This window comes from Schistocerca gregaria, chromosome 1, assembly GCF_023897955.1.
Source record: "Schistocerca gregaria isolate iqSchGreg1 chromosome 1, iqSchGreg1.2, whole genome shotgun sequence".
In the NCBI taxonomy this organism is placed as follows: domain Eukaryota; kingdom Metazoa; phylum Arthropoda; class Insecta; order Orthoptera; family Acrididae; genus Schistocerca; species Schistocerca gregaria.
Window position 1 is genome coordinate 1100766562 of NC_064920.1, and position 23859 is coordinate 1100790420.

The following is a 23859-nucleotide window of genomic DNA, read 5'->3' on the forward strand; positions in this document are numbered from 1 at the left end:
TAGCTCCGCAGCTTGATTAGAAGTCGCTTGTGAGGAACGGTGTCAAAAGCTTTCCGGAAATCTAGAAATACGGAATCAACTTGAGATCCCCTGTCGATAGCGGCCATTACTTCGTGCGAATAAAGAGCTAGCTGCGTTGCACAAGAGCGATGTTTTCTGAAGCCATGCTGATTACGTGTCAATAGATCGTTCCCTTCGAGGTGATTCATAATGTTTGAATACAGTATATGCTCCAAAACCCTACTGCAAACCGACGTCAATGATATAGGTCTGTAGTTAAATGGATTACTCCTACTACCCTTCTTGAACACTGGTGCGACCTGCGCAATTTTCCAATCTGTAGGTACAGATCTATCGGTGAGCGAGCGGTTGTATATGAGTGCTAAGTAGGGAGCTATAGTATCAGCGTAATCTGAAAGGAACCTAATCGGTATACAATCTGGACCTGAAGACTTGCCCGTATCAAGCGATTTGAGTTGCTTCGCAACCCCTAAGGTATCTACTTCTAAGAAACTCATGCTAGCAGATGTTCGCGTTTCAAATTCTGGAATATTCCATTCGTCTTCCCTGGTGAAGGAATTTCGGAAAACTGCGTTCAATAACTCCGCTTTAGCGGCACAGTCGTCGATAACAGTACCATCGGCACTGCGCAGCGAAGGTATTGACTGCGTCTTGCCGCTTGTGTACTTTACATACGACCAGAATTTCTTCGGATTTTCTACCAAATTTCGAGACAATGTTTCGTTGTGGAATCTATTAAAGGCATCTCGCATCGAAGTACGTGCCAAATTTCGCGCGTCTGTAAATTTTAGCCCATCTTCGGGATTTCGCGTTCTTCTGAACTTCGCATGCTTTTTCCGTTGCCTCTGCAACAGCGTTCGGACCTTTTTTGTGTACCACGGGGGATCCGTTCCATCTCTTACCAATTTATGAGGTATGAATATCTCAATTGTTGTTGCTACTATATCTTTGAATCTGAGCTACATCTCGTCTACATTCGCATAGTCAGTTCGGAAGGAATGGAAATTGTCTTTTAGGAAGGCTTCTAGTGACACTTTATCCGCTTTTTTAAATAAAATTATTTTGCGTTTGTTTCTGATTGATTTGGAAGAAATGGTATTGAGCCTAACTACAACGACCTTGTGATCACTAATCCCTGTATCAGTCATGATGCTCTCTATCAGCTCTGGATTGTTTGTGGCTAAGAGGTCAAGTGTGTTTTCGCAACCATTTACAATTCGCTTGGGTTCGTGGACTAACTGCTCGAAATAATTTTCGGAGAAAGCATTTAGCACAATCTCGGAAGACGTTTTCTGCCTACCACCGGTTTTGAACAAGTATTTTTGCCAACATACTGAGGGTAGGTTGAAGTCCCCACCAACTATAACCGTATGAGTGGGGTATTTATTTGTTACGAGACTCAAACTTTCTCTGAACTGTTCCGCAACTGTATCATCGGAGTCTGGGGGTCGGTAGAAGGAGCCAATTATTAACTTAATTCGGCTGTTAAGTATAACCTCCACCCATACCAATTCGCACGGAGTATCTACTGCGACTTCACTACAAGATAAATCACTACTGACAGACACAAACACTCCACCACCAATTCTGCCTAATCTTCGTAAAAATTTCTGCAGAACTTATTTCAGGCTTTAGCCAGCTTTCTGTACCTATAACGATATCAGCTTCTGTGTTTTCTATTAGCGCTTGAAGCTCAGGGACTTTTCCAGCGCAACTACAACTACAACAATAATTCCGACTGTTCCTTGATCCAAGCACGTCCTGTAATTGCCAAGCACCCTTTGACATTGCAGCCCATCCCGCACTTTCCCGAGGCCTTCTAACCTAAAAAACCGCCCAGTCCACGCCACAGAGCCTCCGCTACCCGTGTAGCCGCCAGCTCAATGTAGTGAACTCCTGACCTATTCAGCGGAACCAGAAACCCCACCACCCTATGGCGCAAGTCAAGGAATCTGCAGCCAATACGGTCGCAAAACCGTCTGAGCCTCTGATTCAGACCCTCCACCCGGCTCTGCACCAAAGGTCCGCAGTCGGTTCTGTCAACGATGCTGCAGATGGTGAGCTCTGCCTTCATCTCGTAAGCAAGACCGGCAGCATTCACCAAATCAGATAGCCGCTGGAATCCAGAGAGAATTTCCTCAGATCCAAAGCGACCCACGTCATTAGTGCCGACATGTGCCACCACCTGCAGCTGGCTGCACCCTGTGCTCTTCATGGCATCCGGAAGGACCCTTTCCACATCAGGAATGATTCCTCCCGGAATGCACACGGAATGCACACTGGATTTCTTCCCCTCCTTAGCCGCCGTATCCCTAAGGGGCCCCATTACGCGCCTAACATTGGAGCTCCCAACTACCAGTAAGCCCACACTCTGCGATTGCCCGGACCTTGAAGGCTGAGAATGATCCTCTGAAACAGGGCAGGCAGCTGCATCTGGCTCAGCCAGAGACAGTGCCTGAAACCGGTTTGTCAGACGCACCGGGGAGGCTTTCTGATCAGCCTCCGGGGACGCCTTTCGCTGCCTGCCACGCCTTGGAACGACCTCCCAATCAACCACAGGCGAGGGCTCAGCCCCACTGCGGGCAGCAATTGGGGCAACCACAGCGGCAGACCGATCTGGAGACAGACGGGACGAGGTTGACATCCCCGTGATACCCAAGTCCGGCTCCCCACAGTGGTGCCCATTGGCAACAGCCTCAAGCTGCGCGACCGAAGTCAGCGCCGATTACAGCTGTGAGCGAAGGGATGCCAAGTCAGCCCTCATCCGAACACAGCAATCGCAGTCCCTGTCCATTCTAATCGACGATCTTTCAAATACTGTCCCGAGACAGTGGCAAAAAGAAAAATCAGCATTTTAAGAAGAACTGCAGAAAAACAGGGCTTCAAATATTCTACGCAAAAACTGAATATATAATAAACATAAAAATGCTCCATATTTCATGAACACAGATTATAACAAAAATTACGAGAGAATAAACGTAAATATCTTGGTGAGCTGATACGGAAGAATGGCCGCTACGACGGGGCTAACCAACTCAGGGCACACAAGATGGAAACGGTCTTTCAGTTAACTAAAGATGTGCATAATAAGGGATCTAGCTCCTTTAAAGCAAAGTTACAACGATAAAAATAGAACGATTATACCCTTCAAACGCCTGGATTTGACTGCGACAGGGGAAATAGAAAACGTGGGACAGAAAGACAGAAAAACTGTAAAAAAAAAATATTCGGGCCAGTTAAAAGTCAACGGTAAGCAATGAAACGGGAGTAATGAAGATACGTAGAAGAAAACGACAACTGAATGGAACGTTGGTTAAACGTAGAATGATGTTTTACGTTCAACTGGTTCGGTTGAATGAAAACAGGAGATGGTAGAGAATTTTTGAACACGTCAAGTGGAAAAAAAAATCTTACGTTGCAAGTGACGCCAAGAAAAGAAGAGTGATGTAAAAGACAAGAAGATTAGAGAACTTGAAAATCTGGGCAGACATAAGTTTCGAAAGAAAATTTTAGATTTCCGTCTACAGAGAAAAAAAAAAAAGAAAACTGGAGCAAAGTGGTCAGAAGATTGGAAAAAATAAGTGAAAGGGAGTAGAGGTGCAATCGATGACTGACATGACATGAATAACGAAACAGTTCACATGAGAATGGAAGGGTGTCAGTGTCCAACGGGCACAATATTTCGGCAAGCGACCATATTACCATCCTCAGGTGCGCTGACGAATTGATTGCGTGGTTGCCGGGCAAGGGTGGGAGGCGATCAGTTCGTTGGTGCGCCAACATGACGTCTTACCGAAATATTGTGCCCGTTTCACATTGACTTTCGATCGTCTACCTGTGAACTATTTCTTCATAGTTTTGACTCTTCAGTCTCCTGAATGATTTGATGCGGCCTGCCACGAATACAACTCCTGTGTTAACCCCTCCACCTCAGAACAGCACTTGCAACCTACATCCATGCATATATTCCAGACTCTGTTTTCCCCTACACTTTTTACCCTCTACAGCTCCCTCTAGTATCAAGGAAGTTACTCCCTGATGTCTTAACAAATGTTCTACCATCCTGTCCCTTCTTCTTGTTAGAGTTTTCCTTAGATTCCTTCCTTCGCCGATTCTGCGTAGAACATCCTCATTCCTTACTTACCAGTTCTCCTAATATTTAACATCTGTAGGACCATATCTCAGCCGGCCGGAGTGGCCGTGCGGTTCTAGGCGCTACAGTCTGGAGCCGAGCGGCCGCTACGGTCGCAGGTTCGAATTCTGCCTCAGGCATGGATGTGTGTGATGTCCTTAGATTAGTTAGGTTTAATTAGTTCTAAGTTCTAGGCGACTGATGACCTCAGAAGTTAAGTCGTATAGTTCTCAGAGCCATTTGAACCATTTGAACCATATCTCAAATGCTTCAATTCTCCTCCGTTTCTGTTTTCCCACAGCCTATGTTTCACCACAATGCTGTGCTCCAAACGCACATTGTCAGAAATTTCTTCCTCAAATTAAGTCCTAGTTTTGATATTAGTGACTTATCTCGGCCAAGGATGTCCTTTTTCTCAGTCATAGTCTGCTTTCGATGTCCTCCTTGCTCCGTCCGCAATAGGTTATTTTGCTCCCTAGGTAGCAGAATTACTTAACTTCATTTACTTTGTGATCACCAACCCGTATGTTCAGTTTCTCACTGTTCTTAGTTATGCGGCTTCTCATTACTTTCGTCTTTCTTCAATTTACTCTCAATCCATATTCTGTACTCAACAGACTGTACATTCCATTCAGCAGATCCTGTAATTCTTTAGCAATTTCACTGAGGATAACAATATCATCAGCGAATCTTATCATTAATATCCTTTCACATTGAATTTTAATTCCACTATTGAATCTTTCTTTTATTTGCGACACTACTTGTTCCATGTATAGGTTGAACGGAAGGGGGCGAGAGACTACATCCCTGTGTTACACCCTTTTTAATGCGAGCACTTCGTTCTTGGTCGTCCATTCTTATTATTCCCTGTTGGCTCTTCTACATATTGTATTTACGCGTCCTTCCCTAGAGCTTAACCCTAACCGGCCGCGGTGGCGTAGCGGTTCTAGGCGCATCAGTCCGGAACCGTGCGACTGCTGCGGTCGCAGGTTCGAATCCTGCTTCGGACATGGATGTGTGTGATGTCCTTAGGTTAGTTAGGTTTAAGTAGTTCTAAGTTCTAGGGGACTGATGACCTATGATGTCAAGTCCCATAGTGCTCAGGGCCATTTCTGCTTACCCTATTTTTCTCAGAATTTCGAACGCCTTGACCATTTGACCTTATCGGACGCTTTTTCCATGTTGACACATCCTATGAACATGGTTACGAAACGCAACGTTAGAGCTGCCTCTCTCGTGCCTTTACCTTTCCTAATGCCAAGCTGATCGTCATCTACCACATCCTCAGTTTTCTTTTCCATTCTTCTGTATATTATTCTTGTCAACAACTTGGATGCATGAGCCGTTAAGCTGATTGTGGGATAATTCTCGCACTTGCCAGCTCTTGCAGTCTCTGGAGTTGTGTTGATGATGTTTTTCCTAAAGTCCGATGGTATGTCGCCAGACTGATAGATTCCACACACCAACGTATATAGTTGTTTTTTTGCCACTTCCCCCAATGATTTTAGAAATTCTGATGGAATGTCATCCATCCCTTCTCTCTTATACAATATTAGGTCCTTCAGAGCTCTTTTCAACTGCGATTGTAATACTGGAGCCTGCTGGTGTGGCCGAGCGGTTCTAGGCGCTTCAGTCCGGAACCACGCGACTGCTACGGTCGTAGGTTCGCCTCCTGCCTCGGCCATGGACATGTGTGATGTCCTTAGGTTAGTTAGGTTTAAGTAGTTCTAAGTTCTAGGGGACTGATGACCTCAGATGTCCCATAGTGTTCAGAGCCATTTGAACCAGTTTTGTAATACTGGATAGCGTATCTTTTCTATAGCGACTCCTGTTCCTTCGTCTATCATATCAGCCCAGTCTTCTCCTTACAGAGGCCTTCAATGTACTCTTTCGCCCTATCCGCTCTTTCCTCTGTGCTTAACAGTGGAATTCCCATCGCAGTCTTAATGTTACCACCCTTTCCTTTCATTTCTTCGAACAATGTTTTGACTTTTCTACATTCTAATTTCATTTTCGTTTTCTTCATATTTTTCATGTAGCCATTGTGCCTTAGCGTCCGTGCTCTTTCTATTTATTTCATTCCTCAGCGACTTGTATTTCTGTACTCCTGAATTTCCCTGAACATTTTTGTGCTTCCCTCTTTCAACGATCAGCTAAAGTATTTCTAGTATTACCCACGGTTTCTTCGCAGTTGTCTTCTTTGGACCTACATTTTTCTTTCCAACATCCGTGACATGCCTTTTTAGAGATGTGTAGTCCTGTTCAATTGAGCTGCCTAGTGAGCTATTCCGTATTGCTGTATATGTAGCCCTAGAGAATTTTAAGCACATCTCTTCATTCCTTAGTACCTCCGTATCCCACTTGTTTGGGTACTGATTCTTCCTGCCTAATCTCTTAAACTTCAGGATACTCTTCAATAGGTATGTTTATAAATAACTCATCTGCTACCAGTCACGACGCGCTTCGGGAAATGATTCCCATTTTCAAGTGCGTTTTTTGTGTTTGTTATGTAATTCCTATGTGATGTTGTCAATGTGTGAGATTCTTCTTCATTTTGTTGACTTTAAGTTTCTGATTGGTCCATTTGTGTAGCGACATCACATAGGAATGACGTATCAAACACAAAAACCGCACTTGAAAATGAGAATCATTTCCCGAAACGCGTCGTGCGAAAAATAAAATAAAGAAAATCGTGACTGGTATCAGGTGAGTTATTTATAAACAAACATATTGTTTTCCCAGTCGCAGGCTTTCAGAACCATTTATAACGGATCAAATCAGCCTGCTCTTCATAACTACTACCTCGTGATCTAAATCTATATCTACTCCTGGGTATACCTTACATTCCAGTATCTGATTTCGGAGTCTCTGCCCCCACCATGATGTAATCTAACTGAAATGCTCCATATTTCCTGGCCTTTTCCAAATACATCTTTTAATGGTTCTTTATTTGCGAAACAATTACCACCCACCAACCCAATTTTTCGATACCGTAGATTAATGAATATTTTTCTACGTAATGTCTCTTATTTTTCACTCTATTCAAATTTGGTTTCATTTTTATATATAGGTACGTCGATATTTTGAAATGTTGAATATATATAGTATCTAGTGTGAATATCTTTGTACTTATTGTTATCTTTGAGGCTGGTTTTGTGACTTTTGGCGCGGAAGCGTACAGTAGTAGTCAAGTTTTGTGTTGAATATGAACAGTCTTGACTTTGTGTTGGAAATGACAAGTTGTGGAATGTGAAGGGTATTGTTAGTTTCGTTAGGAGCAGTGACGGCTGCGAAATTGTATGATAAAGTAATATTTTGAGCATGCAAAAGTACAAAAAGTTTAATAAATGTGAATTTCTGTGAAAAGTGAGTGTGAAGAATTATTTTCAAGTGACCGTTGTTTAAAAAAGAATGAAGCACATTACAATGAAGAACATAAATCATCGAATTAATCCTGAAAGATTGTCTTCATAAGTTCTTCAAGTCGGCGTAATTAACATCCGAGTGCCTTTCGCACCAATAGCGATAGTCATGCTACGTAGACAACGATTTGAATTACGAGCCAAAGCCAGAGCGAGATCGTCGTTGGATTGCAAATACAAGATAAGTCATATTATTATTAATTTTCTTCATTGACTGTAACCAATTGACGCAGCAATACCTGCCACATTCTGCTAGACAAGCTCAAGTATTGTGGCATGAGTGAGACAGTGCACAAATGGTTTAATTCGTACCTAACTGGAAGAGTGCAGAAAGTTGAAATAAGCAGTTCTCATAATATGCAAGGATCAGCACATTCCTCAAACTGGGGAACTATCAAGAATGGTGTTCCACAAGGGTCGGTCTTGGGCCCTTTGTTGTTTTTAATATATATTAATCACTTGCCATTCTATATTCATGAAGAGGCAAAGTTAGTTCTCTTTCCTGATGATACAAGTATAGTAATCACACCTGACAAACAAGAATAAACTGATGAAATTGTCAATAATGTCTTTCAGAAAATTGCTAAGTGGTTCCTTGTAAACGGACTCTCACTGAATTTTGATAAGACACAGTACATACAGTTCTGCACAGTAAATGGTAAGGCGTCATTAATAAATATAGACCTTAATTAGAAGCATATAGATAAGGTAGAAAATTCAAAATTTTTAGGTGTGTCCATTGATGAGAGATTAAATTGGAAGAAACACATTGATGATCTGCTGAAACGTTTGAGTTCAGCTACTTATGCAATAAGGGTCACTGCAAATTTTGGTGATAAACATCGTAGTAAATGAGCTTACTACGCCTATTTTCACTCATTGCTTGTATATTGCATCATATTTTGGGGTAATTCATCACTCAGGAATAAAATGTTTATTGCACAAAAGCGTGTAATCAGAATAATAGCTGGAGTCCACCCAAGATCATCCTGCAGACATTTATTTAAGGATCTAGGGATATTCACAGTAGCTTCTCAGTATATATACTCTCTAATGAAATTTGTTATGAACAACCAAACCCATAACTACAATATATGGAGAAAGGGTGATCTTCACTATTCAAGATTAAATCTAACTTTGGCACAGAAAGGGTTGAAATAAACTGATACTAAAGTCTTTGGTCACTTACCAATTAGTATTAAAAGTCTGACAGATAACCAACAAGTATTTAAGAATAAATTAAAAGAATTTCTGAATGACAACTCCTTCTACTCCTTAGAGGAATTTTTAGATATAAATTAAGAAAAAAAAGAAAAAAACAAACAAAAAATTATAAAAAACAATAAAAAGTTGTTATATTAACTTAATTATGTTGTTAAATTAACTTAATTATGTCTTGTATTGGAAAATTTGACTCGTTCCACATCATTACGAAAAATATCGTATTCATGATCCATGGAACTAGTTGTTGTTGTTGTTGTGGTCTTCAGTCGTGAGACTGGTTTGATGCAGCTCTCCATGCTACTCTGTCCTGTGCAAGCTTCTTCATCTCCCAGTACCTACTGCAACCTATATCCTTCTGAATCTGCTTAGCGTATTCATCTCTTGGTCTCCCTCTACGATTTTTACCCTCCACGCTGACCTCCAATGCTAAATTGGTGATCCCTTGATGCCTCAGAACATGTCCTACCAACCGATCCCTTCTTCTGGTGAAGTTGTGCCACAAACTTCTCTTCTCCCCAATCCTATTCAATACTTCCTCATTAGTTATGTCATCTACCCTCTAATCTTCAGCATTCTTCTGTAGCACCACATTTCGAAAGCTTCTATTCTCTTCTTGTCCAAACTATTTATCGTCCATGATTCACTTCCATACATGGCTACACCTCGATACAAATACTTTCAGAAATGAATTCCTGACACTTAAATCTATACTCGGTGTTAACAAATTTCTCTTCTTCAGAAACGCTTTCCTTGCCATTGCCAGTCTACCTTTTATATCCTCTCTACTTCGACCATCATCAGTTATTTTGCTCCCCAAATAGCAAAACTCCTTTACTACTTTAAGTGTCTCATTTCCTAGTCTAATTCCCTCAGCATCACCCGACTTAATTCAACTACATTCCATTATCCTCGTTTTACTTTTGTTGATGTTCATCTTATACCCTCCTTTCAAGACACTGTCCATTCCGTTCAACTGCTCTTCCAAGTCCTTTGCTGTCTCTGACAGAATTACGATGTCATCGGCGAACCTCAAAGTTTTTATTTCTTCTCCATGGATTTTAATACCTACTCCGAATTTTTCTTTTGTTTCCTCCACTGCTTGCTCAATATACAGATTGAATAACATCGGGGAGAGACTACAACCCTGTCTCACTCCCTTCCCAACCACTGCTTCCCTTTCATGTCCCTCGACTCTTATAACTGCCATCTGGTTTCTGTACAAATTGTAAATAGCCTTTCGCTCCCTGTATTTTACCCCTGCCACCTTCAGAATTTGAAAGAGAGTATTCCATTCAACATTGTCAAAAACTTTATCTAAGTCTACAAATGCTAGGAACGTAGGTTTGGCTTTCCTTAATCTTTCTTCTAAGATAAGTCGTAGGGCCAGTATTGCCTCACGTGTTCCAACATTTCTACGGAATCCAAACTGATCTTCCCCGAGGTCGGCTTCTACTAGTTTTTCCATTCGTCTGTAAAGAATTCGCGTTAGTATTTTGCAGCTGTGACTTATTAAACTGATAGTACGGTAATTTTCACATCTGTCGACATCTGCTTTCTTTGGGATTGGAATTATTATATTCTTCTTGAAGTCCGAGGGTATTTCGCCTGTCTCATACATCTTGCTCAGCAGATGGTAGAGTTCTGTCAGGACTGGCTCTCCCAAGGCCGTCAGTAGTTCCAATGGAATGTTGTCTACTCCAGGGGCCTTGTTTCGACTCAGGTCTTTCAGAGCTCTGTCAAACTCTTGATATTCATGCAAGTGGTTCTCTTATCTCCAAAGGTCTCTTTAATTTTCCTGTAGGCAGTATCTATCTTACCCCTAGTGAGATAAGTCTCTACATCCTTACATTTGTCCTCTAGCCATCCCTGCTTAGCCATTTTGCACTTCCTGTCGATCTCATTTTTGAGACGTCTGTATTCCTTTTTGCCTGCTTCATTTACTGCATTTTTATATTTTCTCCTTTAATCAATTATATTCAATATTTCTTCTGTTACCCAAGGATTTCTACTAGCCTTCGTCATTTTACCTACTTGATCCTCTGCTGCCTTCACTACTTCATCCCTCAAAGCTACCCATTCTTCTTCTACTGTATCTCTTTCCCCCATTCCTGTCAATTGCTCCCTTATGCTGAAACTCTGTATAACCTCGGGTTCTTTTAATTTATCCAGGTCCCATCTCCTTAAATTCCCACCTTTTTGCAATTTCTTCAGTTTTAATCTACAGGTCATAACCAATAGATTGTGGTCAGAGTCCACATCTGCCCCTGGAAATGCCCTACAATTTAAAACCTGATTCCTAAATCTCTGTCTTACCATTATATAATCTATCTGATACCTTTTAGTATCTCCAGGATTCTTCCATGTATACAACCTTCTTTTATGATTCTTGAACCAAGTGTTAGCTATGATTAAGTTGTGCTCTGTGTAAAATTCTACCAGGCGGCTTCCTCTTTCATTTTTTTGTCCCTGTCTATATTGACCTACTACGTTTCCTTCTCTCCCTTTTCCTACCACCGAATTCCAGTCACCCATGACTATTAAATTTTCGTCACCCTTCACTGTCTGAGTAATTTCTTTTATTTGATCATACATTTCTTCAATTCCTTCGTCATCTGCAGAGCTAGTAGGCATATAAACTTGTACTACTGTGGTAGGCGTGGGCTTCGTGTCTATCTTGGCCAGAATAATGCGTTCACTATGCTGTTTGTAGTAGCTTACCCGCATTCCTATTTTCCTATTCATTATTAAACCTACTCCTGCATTACCCCTGTTTGATTTTGTGTTTATAACCCTGTAGTCACGTGACCAGAAGTCTTGTTCCTCCTGCCACCGAACTTCACTAATTCCCACTATATCTAACGTTAACCTATCCATTTCCCTTTTTAAGTTTTCTAACCTACATGCCCGATTAAGGGATCTGACATTCCACGCTCCGACCCGTAGAACGCCAGTTTTCTTTATGGAACTAGTATTAATCTAATATAATCTAATCTAAATTAAGGAACTTTTAGTAGCACAATAACAATATCATACTTTGAGTGCGCGACGTGATAGATTTTGAACTAATTAACTGTAAGTGGAGGTATTGTTATAACCTCCACCTCTTGAATGGCTTTGGGAGAAGTTGCAGAATCGCACGACACGAACAGTGTGTGCAGTGGGACAGGTAGAGCGGCAGCAGCAGCGGCAGTGGTAAGCGTATGTATGTGGGTGTGGGTGTATGTTGAGACAGACAGAGAGAGAGGGCTGCGGTACTTACTGACCCAGGAGACGGCGTCGTCGTCGGGCACGAGCCAGGGCGTCGTCTGCTGCATGGAGGGCACCCCGGGCGACGAGAAGCCGCGCACCAGCCCTACCGTCAGGTAACCCAGGCTGGCCGCCATCGCCAGCAGCAGCTGCAACAACAACACCAAGTGACTGGCTGGTACTCAAACCCTAGTCTGTGCTGGCTGGCCCCCGAAACTGCAGCAAATGTCAAATTGCCGTCAAGTGTGCTACGTGCTTGGGTGCGCCAATTCAGCATTTCGTGGCACCCGAATAAAGCAGTTGACACTACAGCCATACACTGAAGAGCCAAAGAAACTGGTACACGTGCCTAATATCGTGTAGGGCCCCCGCAAGCGCGCAGTATTGCCGCAGCACGGCGTGGCATGGACTCGACTAAAGTCTGAATTAGTGCTGGAGGGAAATGACACCGTGAATCATGCAGAGCTGTCCATGAGCCCGCAAGAGTATGAGGGGGTTCGAGATCTCTTCTGAACAGAGCGTCGCAACGCATCCCAGATATGCTCAATAATGTTCATGTCTGCGGAGTTCGGTGGACAGAAGAAGTGTTTAAACTCAGAAGAGTGTTAATTTTAATTTTAATAATGAACAGCCTCAGTTGCACTGTTTACCTAGAATTTACCTAGGTTTCAGGCGGGATAACCCAACCTTCTTCAGAATAACAATATCTATCGTTGGTACATAGTGGACATTGTCAAGCTAAAACTACAAACCCATAAATTATCGTCAGACTGTAAAACTTATCTGGCAATGCCTCGGCCCCACTTCGCGACCGCGATGCGGCAGCCACGAATGCTGTACTGGAACTTCTGAAGAAGGTTGGTTTATCCGGACTGAAACCTACGTAAATTCTAGGTAAACGGTGCAACTGAGTCTGTTCATTATTAAAATAAAAATTAACACTCTTCTTAGTTTAAACACTTCTGCTGGCCATCACACTCCCCAGACATGAACCTTATTGAGCATATCTAGGATGCCTTGCGACGTGCTGTTCAGAAGAGGTCTTTACAACCTCGTACTCTTGCCGAAATTAAAATTAATATTTATACAGTTGCTGACAGGACCGAGAAATGTTGGAGATATTCAGAAGAGTGTTTTTGGAGACACTCTGTAATAATACTGGACGTGTGTTCCGCTGGAATTGCCCAAGTCCGTCGGAAGGCACAATGGACATGAATGGATGCAGGTGATCAGACAGGATGTTTACGTACGAATCACCTGTCAGACTCGTATTTAGACCTATCAGGCGTCCCATATCACTCCAGCTGCACACTCCCCGCACCATTACAGAGGCTCCACCAGCTTGAGCAGTCCCCTGCTGACATGCAGGGTCCATGGAATCGTAATGTTGTCTCCATACCCGTACACGTCCATCCGCTCGATACAATTTGAAACGAGACTCGTCCGACCAGGCAACATGTTTCCAGTCGTCAACAGTCCAATGTCGGTGATGACGGGCCAGGCGAGGCGTAAGACTTTCTGTCGTGCAATCATCAAGGCTACACGAGTAGGCCTTCGGCACCGAAAGCCCATGTCGATGATGTTTCATTGAATGGTCCAGCATTTAAATCTGCAGCAATTTACGTTGAAGATTCTCTTTAGTCGTTTTTGTCCCGTTCTTGGAGGATATTTTTCCGGCTGCAGCGACGTCGGAGATTTCATGTTTTACCAGATTCCTGCTATTCACGGTACACTCGTGAAATGGTCGCAAGGGAAAATCCCCACTTCATCCCTAACAACTGCGCCAAACTTATTGTCTTACATAGGCGTTGCCGACCGCAGCGTCGTGAAGTGCATGTTTACATACAGGGTGTGTCAAAAATGACCGGTATATTTGAAACGGCAATAAAAACTAAACGAGCAGCGATAGAAATACACCGTTTGTTGGTATATGCTTGGGACAACAGTACATTTTCAGGCGGACAAACTTTCGAAATTACAGTAGTTACTATTTTCAACAACAGATGGCGCTGCAAGTGATGTGAAAGATATAGAAGACAACGCAGTCTGTGGGTGCGCCATTCTGTACGTCGTCCTTCTGCTGTAAGCGTGTGCTGTTCACAACGTGCAAGTGTGCTGTGGACAACATGGTTTATTCCTTAGAACAGAGGATTTTTCTGGTATTGGAATTCCACCGCCTAGAACACAGTGTTGTTGCAACAAGACGAAGATTTCAACGGAGGTTTAATGTAACCAAAGGACCGAAAAGCGATACAATAAAGGATCTGTTTGAAAAATTTCAATGGACTGGGAACGTGACGGATGAACGTGCTGGAAAGGTAGGGCGACCGCGTACGGCAACCACAGAGGGCAACGCGCAGCTAGTGCAGCAGGTGATCCAACAGCGGCCTCGGGTTTCCGTTCGCCGTGTTGCAGCTGCAGCCCAAATGACGCCAACGTCCACGTATCGTCTTATGCGCCAGAGTTTACACCTCTATCCATAAAAATTCAAACACGGCAACCCTTCAGCGCCGCTACCATTGCTGCACGAGAGACATTCGCTAATGATATAGTGCACAGGATTGATGACGGCGATATGCATGTGGGCAGCATTTGGTTTACAGACGAAGCTTATTTTTACCTGGACGGCTTCGTCAATAAACAGAACTGGCGCATATGGGGAACCGAAAAGCCCCATGTTGCAGTCCTATCATCCCTGCATCCTCAAAAAGTACTGGTCTGGGCCGCCATTTCTTCCAAATGAATCATTGGCCCATTTTTCAGATCCGAAACGATTACTGCATCACGCTATCTGGACATTCTTCGTGAATTTGTGGCGGTACAAACTGCCTTAGACGACACTGCGAACACCTCGTGGTTTATGCCAGATGGTGCCCGGCCACATCGCACGGCCCACGTCTTTAATTTCCTGAATGAATATTTCGATGATCGTGTGATTGCTTTGGGCTATCCGAAACATACAGAAGGCGGCGTGGATTGGCCTCCCTATTCGCCAGACATGAACCCTTGTGACTTCTTTCTGTGGGGACACTTGAAAGACCAGGTGTACCGCCAGAATCCAGAAACAATTGAACAGCTCAAGCAGTACATCTCATCTGCATGTGAAGCCATTCCGCCAGACACGTTGTCAAGGGTTTCGGGTAATTTCATTCAGAGACTACGCCATATTATTGCTAGGCATGGTGGATATGTGGAAAATATCGTACTATAGAGTTTCCCAGACCGCAGCGCCATCTGTTGTTGACAATTGTAACTACTCTAATTTCGAAAGTTTGTCTGCCTGAAAATGTACTGTTGTCCCAAGCATATTGCAACAAACGGTGTATTTCTATCGCTGCTCGTTTAGTTTGTATTGCCGTTTCAAATATACCGGTCATTTCTGAAACACCCTGTATCTCTCTATTTGAATACGCATGGCTACATCAGTTTCTTTGGGGCTTCAGTGTAGATATTCTCTATAGAAGAAAGGATTATGCAGTGGGTTTCTCATTCAGTAATCGAGTCTGAACGTTTTGTCAGTGAAACGAAAAGACATTCCAGTGTTAAAATTTTTCCTTTTTATTCACTAGATGACTAGTTTAGGGCCGAAAACCATTCTCAAATCATCGTACAATGCACGCAGTATGCACTGTACCTGTTCATCGGCCATTTTTGACATCTTCGGAAGCAAATGCAAATGTCGTGTGACTAGGGCCTCACGTCGGGTAGACCGTTCGCCGGGTTCAAGTCTTTCAATTTGACGCCACTTTGGCGATTTGGGCGTCGATGAGGATGAAATGATGATGATTAGGACAACACAACACCCAGTCCCTTTCTGTTGCGCTGACCACTCAGCTACTGGGGGCGGATATCTTCGGAAATGCAATGTTGCGATGATTTGATAACGGGTCTCGGTGCGAAACTTGTCGTCGAGTAAATAAAAGATAAGAAATGTGCAGCTCTGGATTGGTTTTCGTTCTACTGAGTAACAGAAGTTGCTGACCCTAGCTGCTCCAGCACGCTGGAAATTCGTGAACGTTTTTTGTTTCTGAGAATGTGGAGTAACGCCTCAGACAAATTGTAAGGCGGCAAGGTTTTGCCGCTATACATGAATAATTTTGACGATACATGTATCGTATCTACTTAGTATGGATTAGCATTCTAGGTGGGGTTGTCGAATTATTAATCATTTATCTGTTGATGCAGGGTAGCATCATTCTATGATTTCTGTAGAGTTACATGCTTGGAAACTAATTTCGCACTGGTTCTGACAGCGGAAAGAAGTCGAGGGACTCAGTGGTCATCGAAAGAGACACGCGCTGAGGGAGACAGCTGGGGCAGTTTTTATGGCTCTGGAAGGAATACGATGATAGGAGCGTGTAGCGTTTCTCAATAAACAATAGTAAAGAAAGGATTAGGTATTTTATATTATTATTTTGGTCAGATAGATACGAATAGATAAAAATATAAAAAGGATTAAGAAGACACATAAAAACAAAACTCTCCTCCAAATTGATGAAGAATTTCCTAAAAACAACACAAGAAGCTCTTAGAGAACTTTCAAACAAAGGTTATCAAAATACGAAACAGCCACCCACAATTTCGAGATGTAAATGGGACCATCGCTCGCAATAACGCTGAAAATTGCAAAATAGTAGCAGGCTACTTTGAGAAACTCTTGAATTGTGAACCCATACTTGTAAAATTTGAATTCATCCCAAATAACCGTGAGAAGCTGGATTCAGAACCACCGACTACTGAAGAACTACAGGAGGTCATTTCAGAACATAAAAGCAACAAAGCGGTGTTGACGGGCCCAGGCGAGGCGAAATGTGCAGGAAGGCGTGGTTTCGTTGACGCCATTTATGCCACGTGCTGTGGCCTTTTCGTGTCCATTCTAAGCTGCAGTGTGTTTGGAATGTTTTCCTCGGTCCCCCACAAGACAACCGCGTGATTTGAATGGTGAGCTTCGCGGCTTTCACCTCCATCGCAGAGGCGCCAAAAGAAGGGGTGCAATGTGGGTAAGGGGAGGGGGGATTAAAACGACCCTCCAATGGTTTTAAGCGTCCACCGCGGCACACGGCAGAATTGTCATTAATCCACCTTATGCGTCCCATGAACTTCTAAGCTGTGGCCTTCTTTCGCCACGTGTCGACACCTTCCAGTTTGAGGCGTCGTAGAACCCGAGGATGTCGTCAAAGGGAGTCGCGCTGTTGAACCATTTCAGAGGAAGGCAGTAGGCAGCTTCCAGCCTAGTGTCAAAGTGAAGCGTCGCGATGGGTGGGAATTACGGGAGTTACAAAAAGCGATCCTTCAATTCTTGGTTTGTTAGTTGATTTGGGAGAGGGTACCAAACAGCGAGGTCATCAGTCCCATCGGATTACGGATGGAGGGGAAGGAAGTCGGCCTTGCCCTTTCAAAAGAACCATCCCACCATTTGCCTGGAGCGATTTAGGGAAATCGCGGAAAACCTATAACAGGACGTTCGGATGCGGTTTTGAACCGTCGTCCTTCCGAATGCGAGTCCAGTGTGCTAACCAATGCGCCGCCTCGCTCGGTCTAATTCTGTTGCGTAGTGTTGCTACATTTTTATTCACTGTTGCATTTGAACTTAATCACACAGAAAAGTGCGGCTACTGACCCCATTAATCTTAAAATTAACAACAAACATAACACTGCTTGTAATTCTTAATGGAGAGAAATCTTCAAACGTGTAAGTATTATCTGTCATACCCGAAACGAGTTTTGTAGGACCATTAATTTACAGAACAGTCAGAAATTATCTTATGGTTAATGTCAGAAGTTCCATGAAGCTTCCCGTGGACAATGCTATTGTGTACAGAGAAGTCGCAACGTTAGATAATAGCAGTGAAGTGCGACTTGCTGATGACCGACGCTTCGTGGAGAGATTGGAAGTCGACCCTTAACACAAACAAATGTAGTGTACTGCACGTACAAAGGCAGAGTGTCCCATTATTGTAGGATTGTGCGATTACAGCACAAACACAGGAAGCAGCAACATCCATAAAATATCTAGCATAGTTCTTCAAGCTTTCCCGGCGAGGCGTTGTCATGTTGATTAATCGGGTTTCTGATATCAGACAGCACCTGGAGAAGATTGCGAGTCACGCAATTGAAATATCGTGTAGGAAAAACGCGAATAATCGGCAGAAACCCGATTAATCAACATCACAAATATCTAGCAGTTTACGTATTAAGTGATTTAAAATGGAACGATCACTGCATGTAAGGCAGATGCCACACTGTTGAACAAGAATATTATTACGAAATTCGGTAGTTTTTTGAGTATACCTCTACAGTCAATATTTTTCCCTTCGCCGGCTGGTGTGGCTGAGCGGTTCTAGGCGCTTCAGTCTGGAACCGCGCGACCGCTACGGTCGGGCATGGATGTGTGTGATGCCCTTAGGTTAATTAGGTTTCAGTAGTTCTAAGTTCTAGGGGACTGCTGACCTCAGATGTTACGGCCCACAGAGCTCAGAGCCATTTGAACATTTTTCCTTTCAGTTGGAATATCCTGTGGTATTGTTTTTTAGGAACACGAATTTAGTGGATACGTAGCCCCATCGCGTAACGAGAGCAGCACAGGTTTTTCTGTAGTTTGTGAGAATTAAAATTTCAAATTGTCAGGCCGCACACTGTTGCTGAGCAAAAACATTGATGCCGTAACTGCATGCATTTTGCCCGAAGACCTTCGCGTGAGTGTAGGGAATCCATTGTGTTCTTTTAGATGCCGATAAAGCAGCGTCGGCCTTGAAAACGTTGCCTTGTCTCTAAGTACTGTACCTTCCGCAACGATTGTGTGTGTGTGTGCAATTTCGAGAAGAGACAAGGAGAGGAATAATTTCGTGAGCGTTAACTTAGCTCTTATACCATTTTGAATAACAGGGCTTCACGATAAAAATCTTATTCAAATCTTGTTTTGCGAAACCGTCTTTGATGACAAAAGAAAGGCGGATAAGACGTTTTCTGCACTGGTGGCGTTTTATCAGGAACTAACAAATGAATAGATTCTAAAATGTTTCATTATTTTTTTACCCTAATTTTTTCCCTCATAACTGATAACGTAGCGATGTGTATTTTACTGGTAAAGAAGTTATGATTTTTATATATGTTCAAAGATTGCATTTAACATACTGAAAGTTCCAGAAGTTGTAAAAGTGGTAAATGCAAAGATAACTGAGAATAAATGAAAGTGCGCTGTTCTTTTCTTCTTCTTGTCGTTTGGAGCTCGGGCTGAGCGGATGTAGTTGTTGTAGTTGTAATTATATTTGTTCGATAATGGTTATTTAAATCTATTTATTGTTTTGGGTTCGTTATTAATTCTAGCAATTACCTCGACTTTTAATCATTTATGGTGTTTTCTTCACATGTTACAGGCAAAAATAGAACAAAATCAAATTAGTGTTTGTCATTTATTATAAAGCTGTTCTACCAAGAAACGACGGAAGATTCACTTAACAGTGTAAAAATAAACACGAACGATCGGACATAATTGGTGTCCTTTCGTTACTTAATTTTCAATTAAGGTCTCGAGCCAACCTGAGATATTTATTCCAGTTGCTTCTCGGCTGTATACAGTATTTTGCAATTAAAACTTCGCGGGTCTGATCAGTTTTCGTTTTCGCTCAATGACATCTGCCAGCCTACTCAGTAGCCTAATAAAACTTCTTCTTCTTCTTCGTCTGCTGCTGCTGCTTATGCATTAATGGATGTTGGTGACCACATGTTGCATCCTTCTTCTGTGAACCGCAGCATGTAATAGCTGGTCTACACTTCGTAGTCCTGTCCACTGCTTTTCAATGTCAAACCAGAATGTTCTTCTTCGCCTTTTGTTTTCTTTTTCCTTCAATCTTCCTTTCTATTATTAACTGCAGAAGCATATATTTGCTGTTTCGTACTATATGTCCTAGGTATGCAGTTTTCCTTCTTTTAAGCAACGTCGACATTTCTCCCTGCTCGTTCATTCGTTCCAGTAATTCGGTGTTGGTTATTCTTGCAGTCCACGGTATTTTCAGCATTCTGCGATAAATCCACATTTCACAGGCCTCTAACTTCGTTGTTGTCATATTTAGCGTCCAATTCTTCAGAGCCATATAGAAGCAAGGACCAGATGTAGCGTTTTACAAATCGGACTCTAAGGTTTAGGTCTAGGTCTGTGCTTATAAGAATATTCTTAAATTTTATGAAGGCGTTTCGGGCGTTCTCTATGCGATATTTTATTTCCAAGTCTGTTCGCCAGTCTTCACAAAGACAGCTTCCGAGGTATTTAAACTTGTTGACTCTTTATATTTCAGACCCTTGAAATCGTAGATTTGCATCTTTAAAGAGTCGGACTCTCGTGTGACAATCATAAAATTTAGTTTTTTGATGTTAATATTCAGACCTAGAGTACTGCTGCAATCTCCTACTATGTTGACGAGTTCTTGAAGGTCATGTAAATAAGTTATCAGCTATCAATACCGTATCATCAGCGTAGAGAATGTTGCTGATATGCACCCCGTTAACCTTTATGCCTTTTTCTACATCATCAAGTGGAAAGCAATTTCACAATGTATTTGAAAAAAAGAAGAAGATTGTTACTGTTGTTGTGTTTGTGAGTCCAAAGAATGTCTAGATGCTGTTCTCCATGCTACTCGATCCTGCGCAAGCTCTTCCACGTGCGGTTAGCTGGTACAGCCAACATGCATCTTTACCCTCCACGTTTCCTTCCATTACTAAACGTCTCCTTGATAAATCAGAGTGAGTTCCATCAACGTCTCTCCTTTCAGTCAAATTCTGCTTTAAACTTCTAATCTCGTCGATTCGACTCGGTAATTGTTCACCAGCTATCCCGCCTACCCATCTATCCTTCAGGACTCCTCCGTAAAAGCACGTTTCAAAAGTTTCTAATCTCTTCTTTTCTGAATTGCTTACCGTTCACATTGCACTTCCGTAGAAATGTATACTCCAGACAAATACTTTTCGACATAGCTTCGTAATATATGAAACTATGTTCGATGTTAACAAATTTCAGTCTTTCATAAACGATTTTCTTTCTATTCTGCTTTTTTTATCCTCTACGGCCTTCATCAGATTTACTGCCTAAATAACAAAACTCAGCTAGTACTTTCAGTGTCTCATTTCTTAATGTAATTCCCTGGGCGTCACACAATTTAATCGAGTACATTGCATTGCCCTTGTTTCACTCTTGTTGGCTCTCTTCCTACAATAGATTTTCAAGAAACTATTCATTTCGTTCAACTGCTCTTCGAAGTCCTTTGATGTCTCTGAGAGAATTAAATGTTATCGGCAAATCTCAAAAGTTTTTATTTTTCCTCCCTGAACTTTAATTCCTATCCCAAATTTTTCTTTGGTTTCCTTGACCGCTCAATATACCTGTACAGATGGAATAACATTGGGGATAGACTATAACTCTATCTCACTCGCTTCTCAACCACTACTTACCTTTCTCATCATTCTTCTATTTATAAGTGGGCCGACCGCGGTGGTCTTGCGGTTCTAGGCGCTGCAGTCTGGAACCGAGGGACTGCTACGGTCGCAGGTTCGAATCCTGCCTCGGGCATGGATGTGTGTGATGTTCTTAGGTTAGTTAGGTTTAATTACTTCTAAGTTCTAGGGGACTGATGACCTAAGATGTTAAGTCCCGTAGTGCTCAGAGCCATTTATAAGTGGGGTCTGATTAATGTACAAGTTTTAGATAAATCTGGCCTCTACTGACAACTTAATACGGAGGGGATTACGTGTTTTTACGTCTGACTTGCCAGAGAGCAAGTAATACCTAGTGTCTGTACCGCAGACTGCCTATAGAACCAGAAAGTTGCCACTGTTTCGAACCCCGTCCTTGTGCAATGCAGCAAATGTTGGACCTCTTTGACAGTCGCGCCAAGCCAGTGTTTTGACTGCCAGCTGTTCAAACGGCCCTCTAGATTGCACAAGTGTGGAAAGCATCACACATATACCTGTTGCGCGCGGTTACGTTGAGGCTAAATAACGTGCTTATCCTTAGGTGAAGCAGAAGTGCAAGATCTACAGAACGGAATCTCTGGAAAACACGAAAGACTCTGAAAACTATGCACTCTCAGGTTTTCCCAGAGTATACAGCAGCAAATATTGTTGAACGAAACCAACACAACCGCTAAAATTCTTCTTTATTGCTTGTTACAAACAATACAAGTCAGATTTCACACTTTTCGTCTATAAAAGATATGAAACTGAAGAGTATGTTGTACTTTCCGGTACCATTCAATTAATCAAAGCTTATAACTTAAACATTTGGTTAGTGTGATTAACCACAATGAAGTTTCATCCTGGAAAGTATATCGCCTCTGGAAATCCCTCAAAAGGAACCATGTAAAGTGAAATGATGCAAAACATACGACTGCGCAGTATATACATACCAGAACGATAGTGTAAGGTAAATGTGGCCGTCAAATTTTCGTGATTAACCGTATACTGATGACAGAAGGTGAAACAACATTCCACAGCATGTGCATTTGAAATCGAGCGCCTGACCAAAATATGTATTACATTTAGTAGTCTGTAAGTCATCCACACGTAATGGTATCATAGGGTCACAGTACGTGCTGTCTAGAGGTGGATGTCACCAGTTAAAAAAACCGTCAAACGCATCCCCAAAGCTATTTTATCATGTCCTTATGCTCCATGTACGAAATAAGGCACGAAGGGGGGAGAATCGTTTCGCAGTTACTAGGAGATAGAGATACTCAAAAATTATCCATCGGCGTATCAAGAGCCACATATCTAGTGCGTTGCCAAAATTCTCTTTAAAGTTTCTTATGCATGTCGTACTGACTAAATAACCTTTTACAGTCATATACTTAGACATTTAAGCAATCAGAAGTACTTTACGATAGGGATTAGCTTTGGATCCATTATTATTTCTGATATACGTAAATAATATGCCACATGTATTTTCAACAAATGCAAATTTGGCCCTTTGGGAGATGAATTAAGGTTGGAAATAAAAATTAGCACCAGATCTTTTACTGCAAAGGCTGATGACGACATATTTGAGCATACCAACAAATGGTTCATGGCAAATTAATCGTACTTAAAATCCGACAAAAACTCAGATAATACAATTCTGTAGCTCTCATACCACTCCACAAGCTTTACAAGTACTCACTCAAGCAATGAACACAGTAAACAGATAGCGCAAAGTTTGTGAAAATAAAGGTGCGTCGCAGCCTTAACTGCTAAACCTACACAACAGAAATAATGAAACCTTATAGTTCAGCTACTGAAATTTTGTCATATGATGACATGGTTGGAGATCATGGCTGTTATTTGGAAACAATAATTCAGCTGCATTTGCAGTACGGATGATTACACTTCCAACTGATTTGGAAGTGACCTGTATTCGACGGAGCATCATACGAATGAATCAAAGATCAGCGACGGCAGCAAAGTGTGAAGCACAGTATACAACGCTGTAGATAATTATCAAGCCTTACTTTCCAGGACTAAGGAGGCAACAGCTTACTACGTGGGAAGCAGTAAAGTAAGGCAGATTTTGCACAGGATGCAGTTTCCCTAAGTGTACTACAGAGCCTCAAAAAACCAAAATGGAACACAGACATTATTAAAGAAGTCGTCACAAATAAGAAGGAAAGAATAGTAACAAATGTTAATTTATATATAAGACTTGACGTCCTCCACTTACAGATCTCCTAACAAATTTTGCTGAATACTTTTATTATCTCGACGTAATACCTATGGCTTCATCCAAGTATGTTTCCTTTTTTCCGCCGCTTTTCTTCTAATTACACACAAAATACAGTTGTGGTACTGGAA

General features: G+C 42.2%; 1 protein-coding gene across 2 annotated transcripts in view; it reads right to left on the reverse strand.

Moving 5' to 3' along the window:
- Positions 1-23859, reverse strand: part of LOC126282405 (facilitated trehalose transporter Tret1-2 homolog) — a 235273-nt gene that overhangs the window by 78137 nt on the left and 133277 nt on the right. For both annotated transcript variants that reach the window (XM_049982072.1, XM_049982065.1), the window contains exon 2: positions 12059-12194. In XM_049982072.1, the coding sequence (XP_049838029.1) occupies positions 12059-12194 (136 nt within the window). The remainder of the gene's footprint in view (positions 1-12058; positions 12195-23859) is intronic.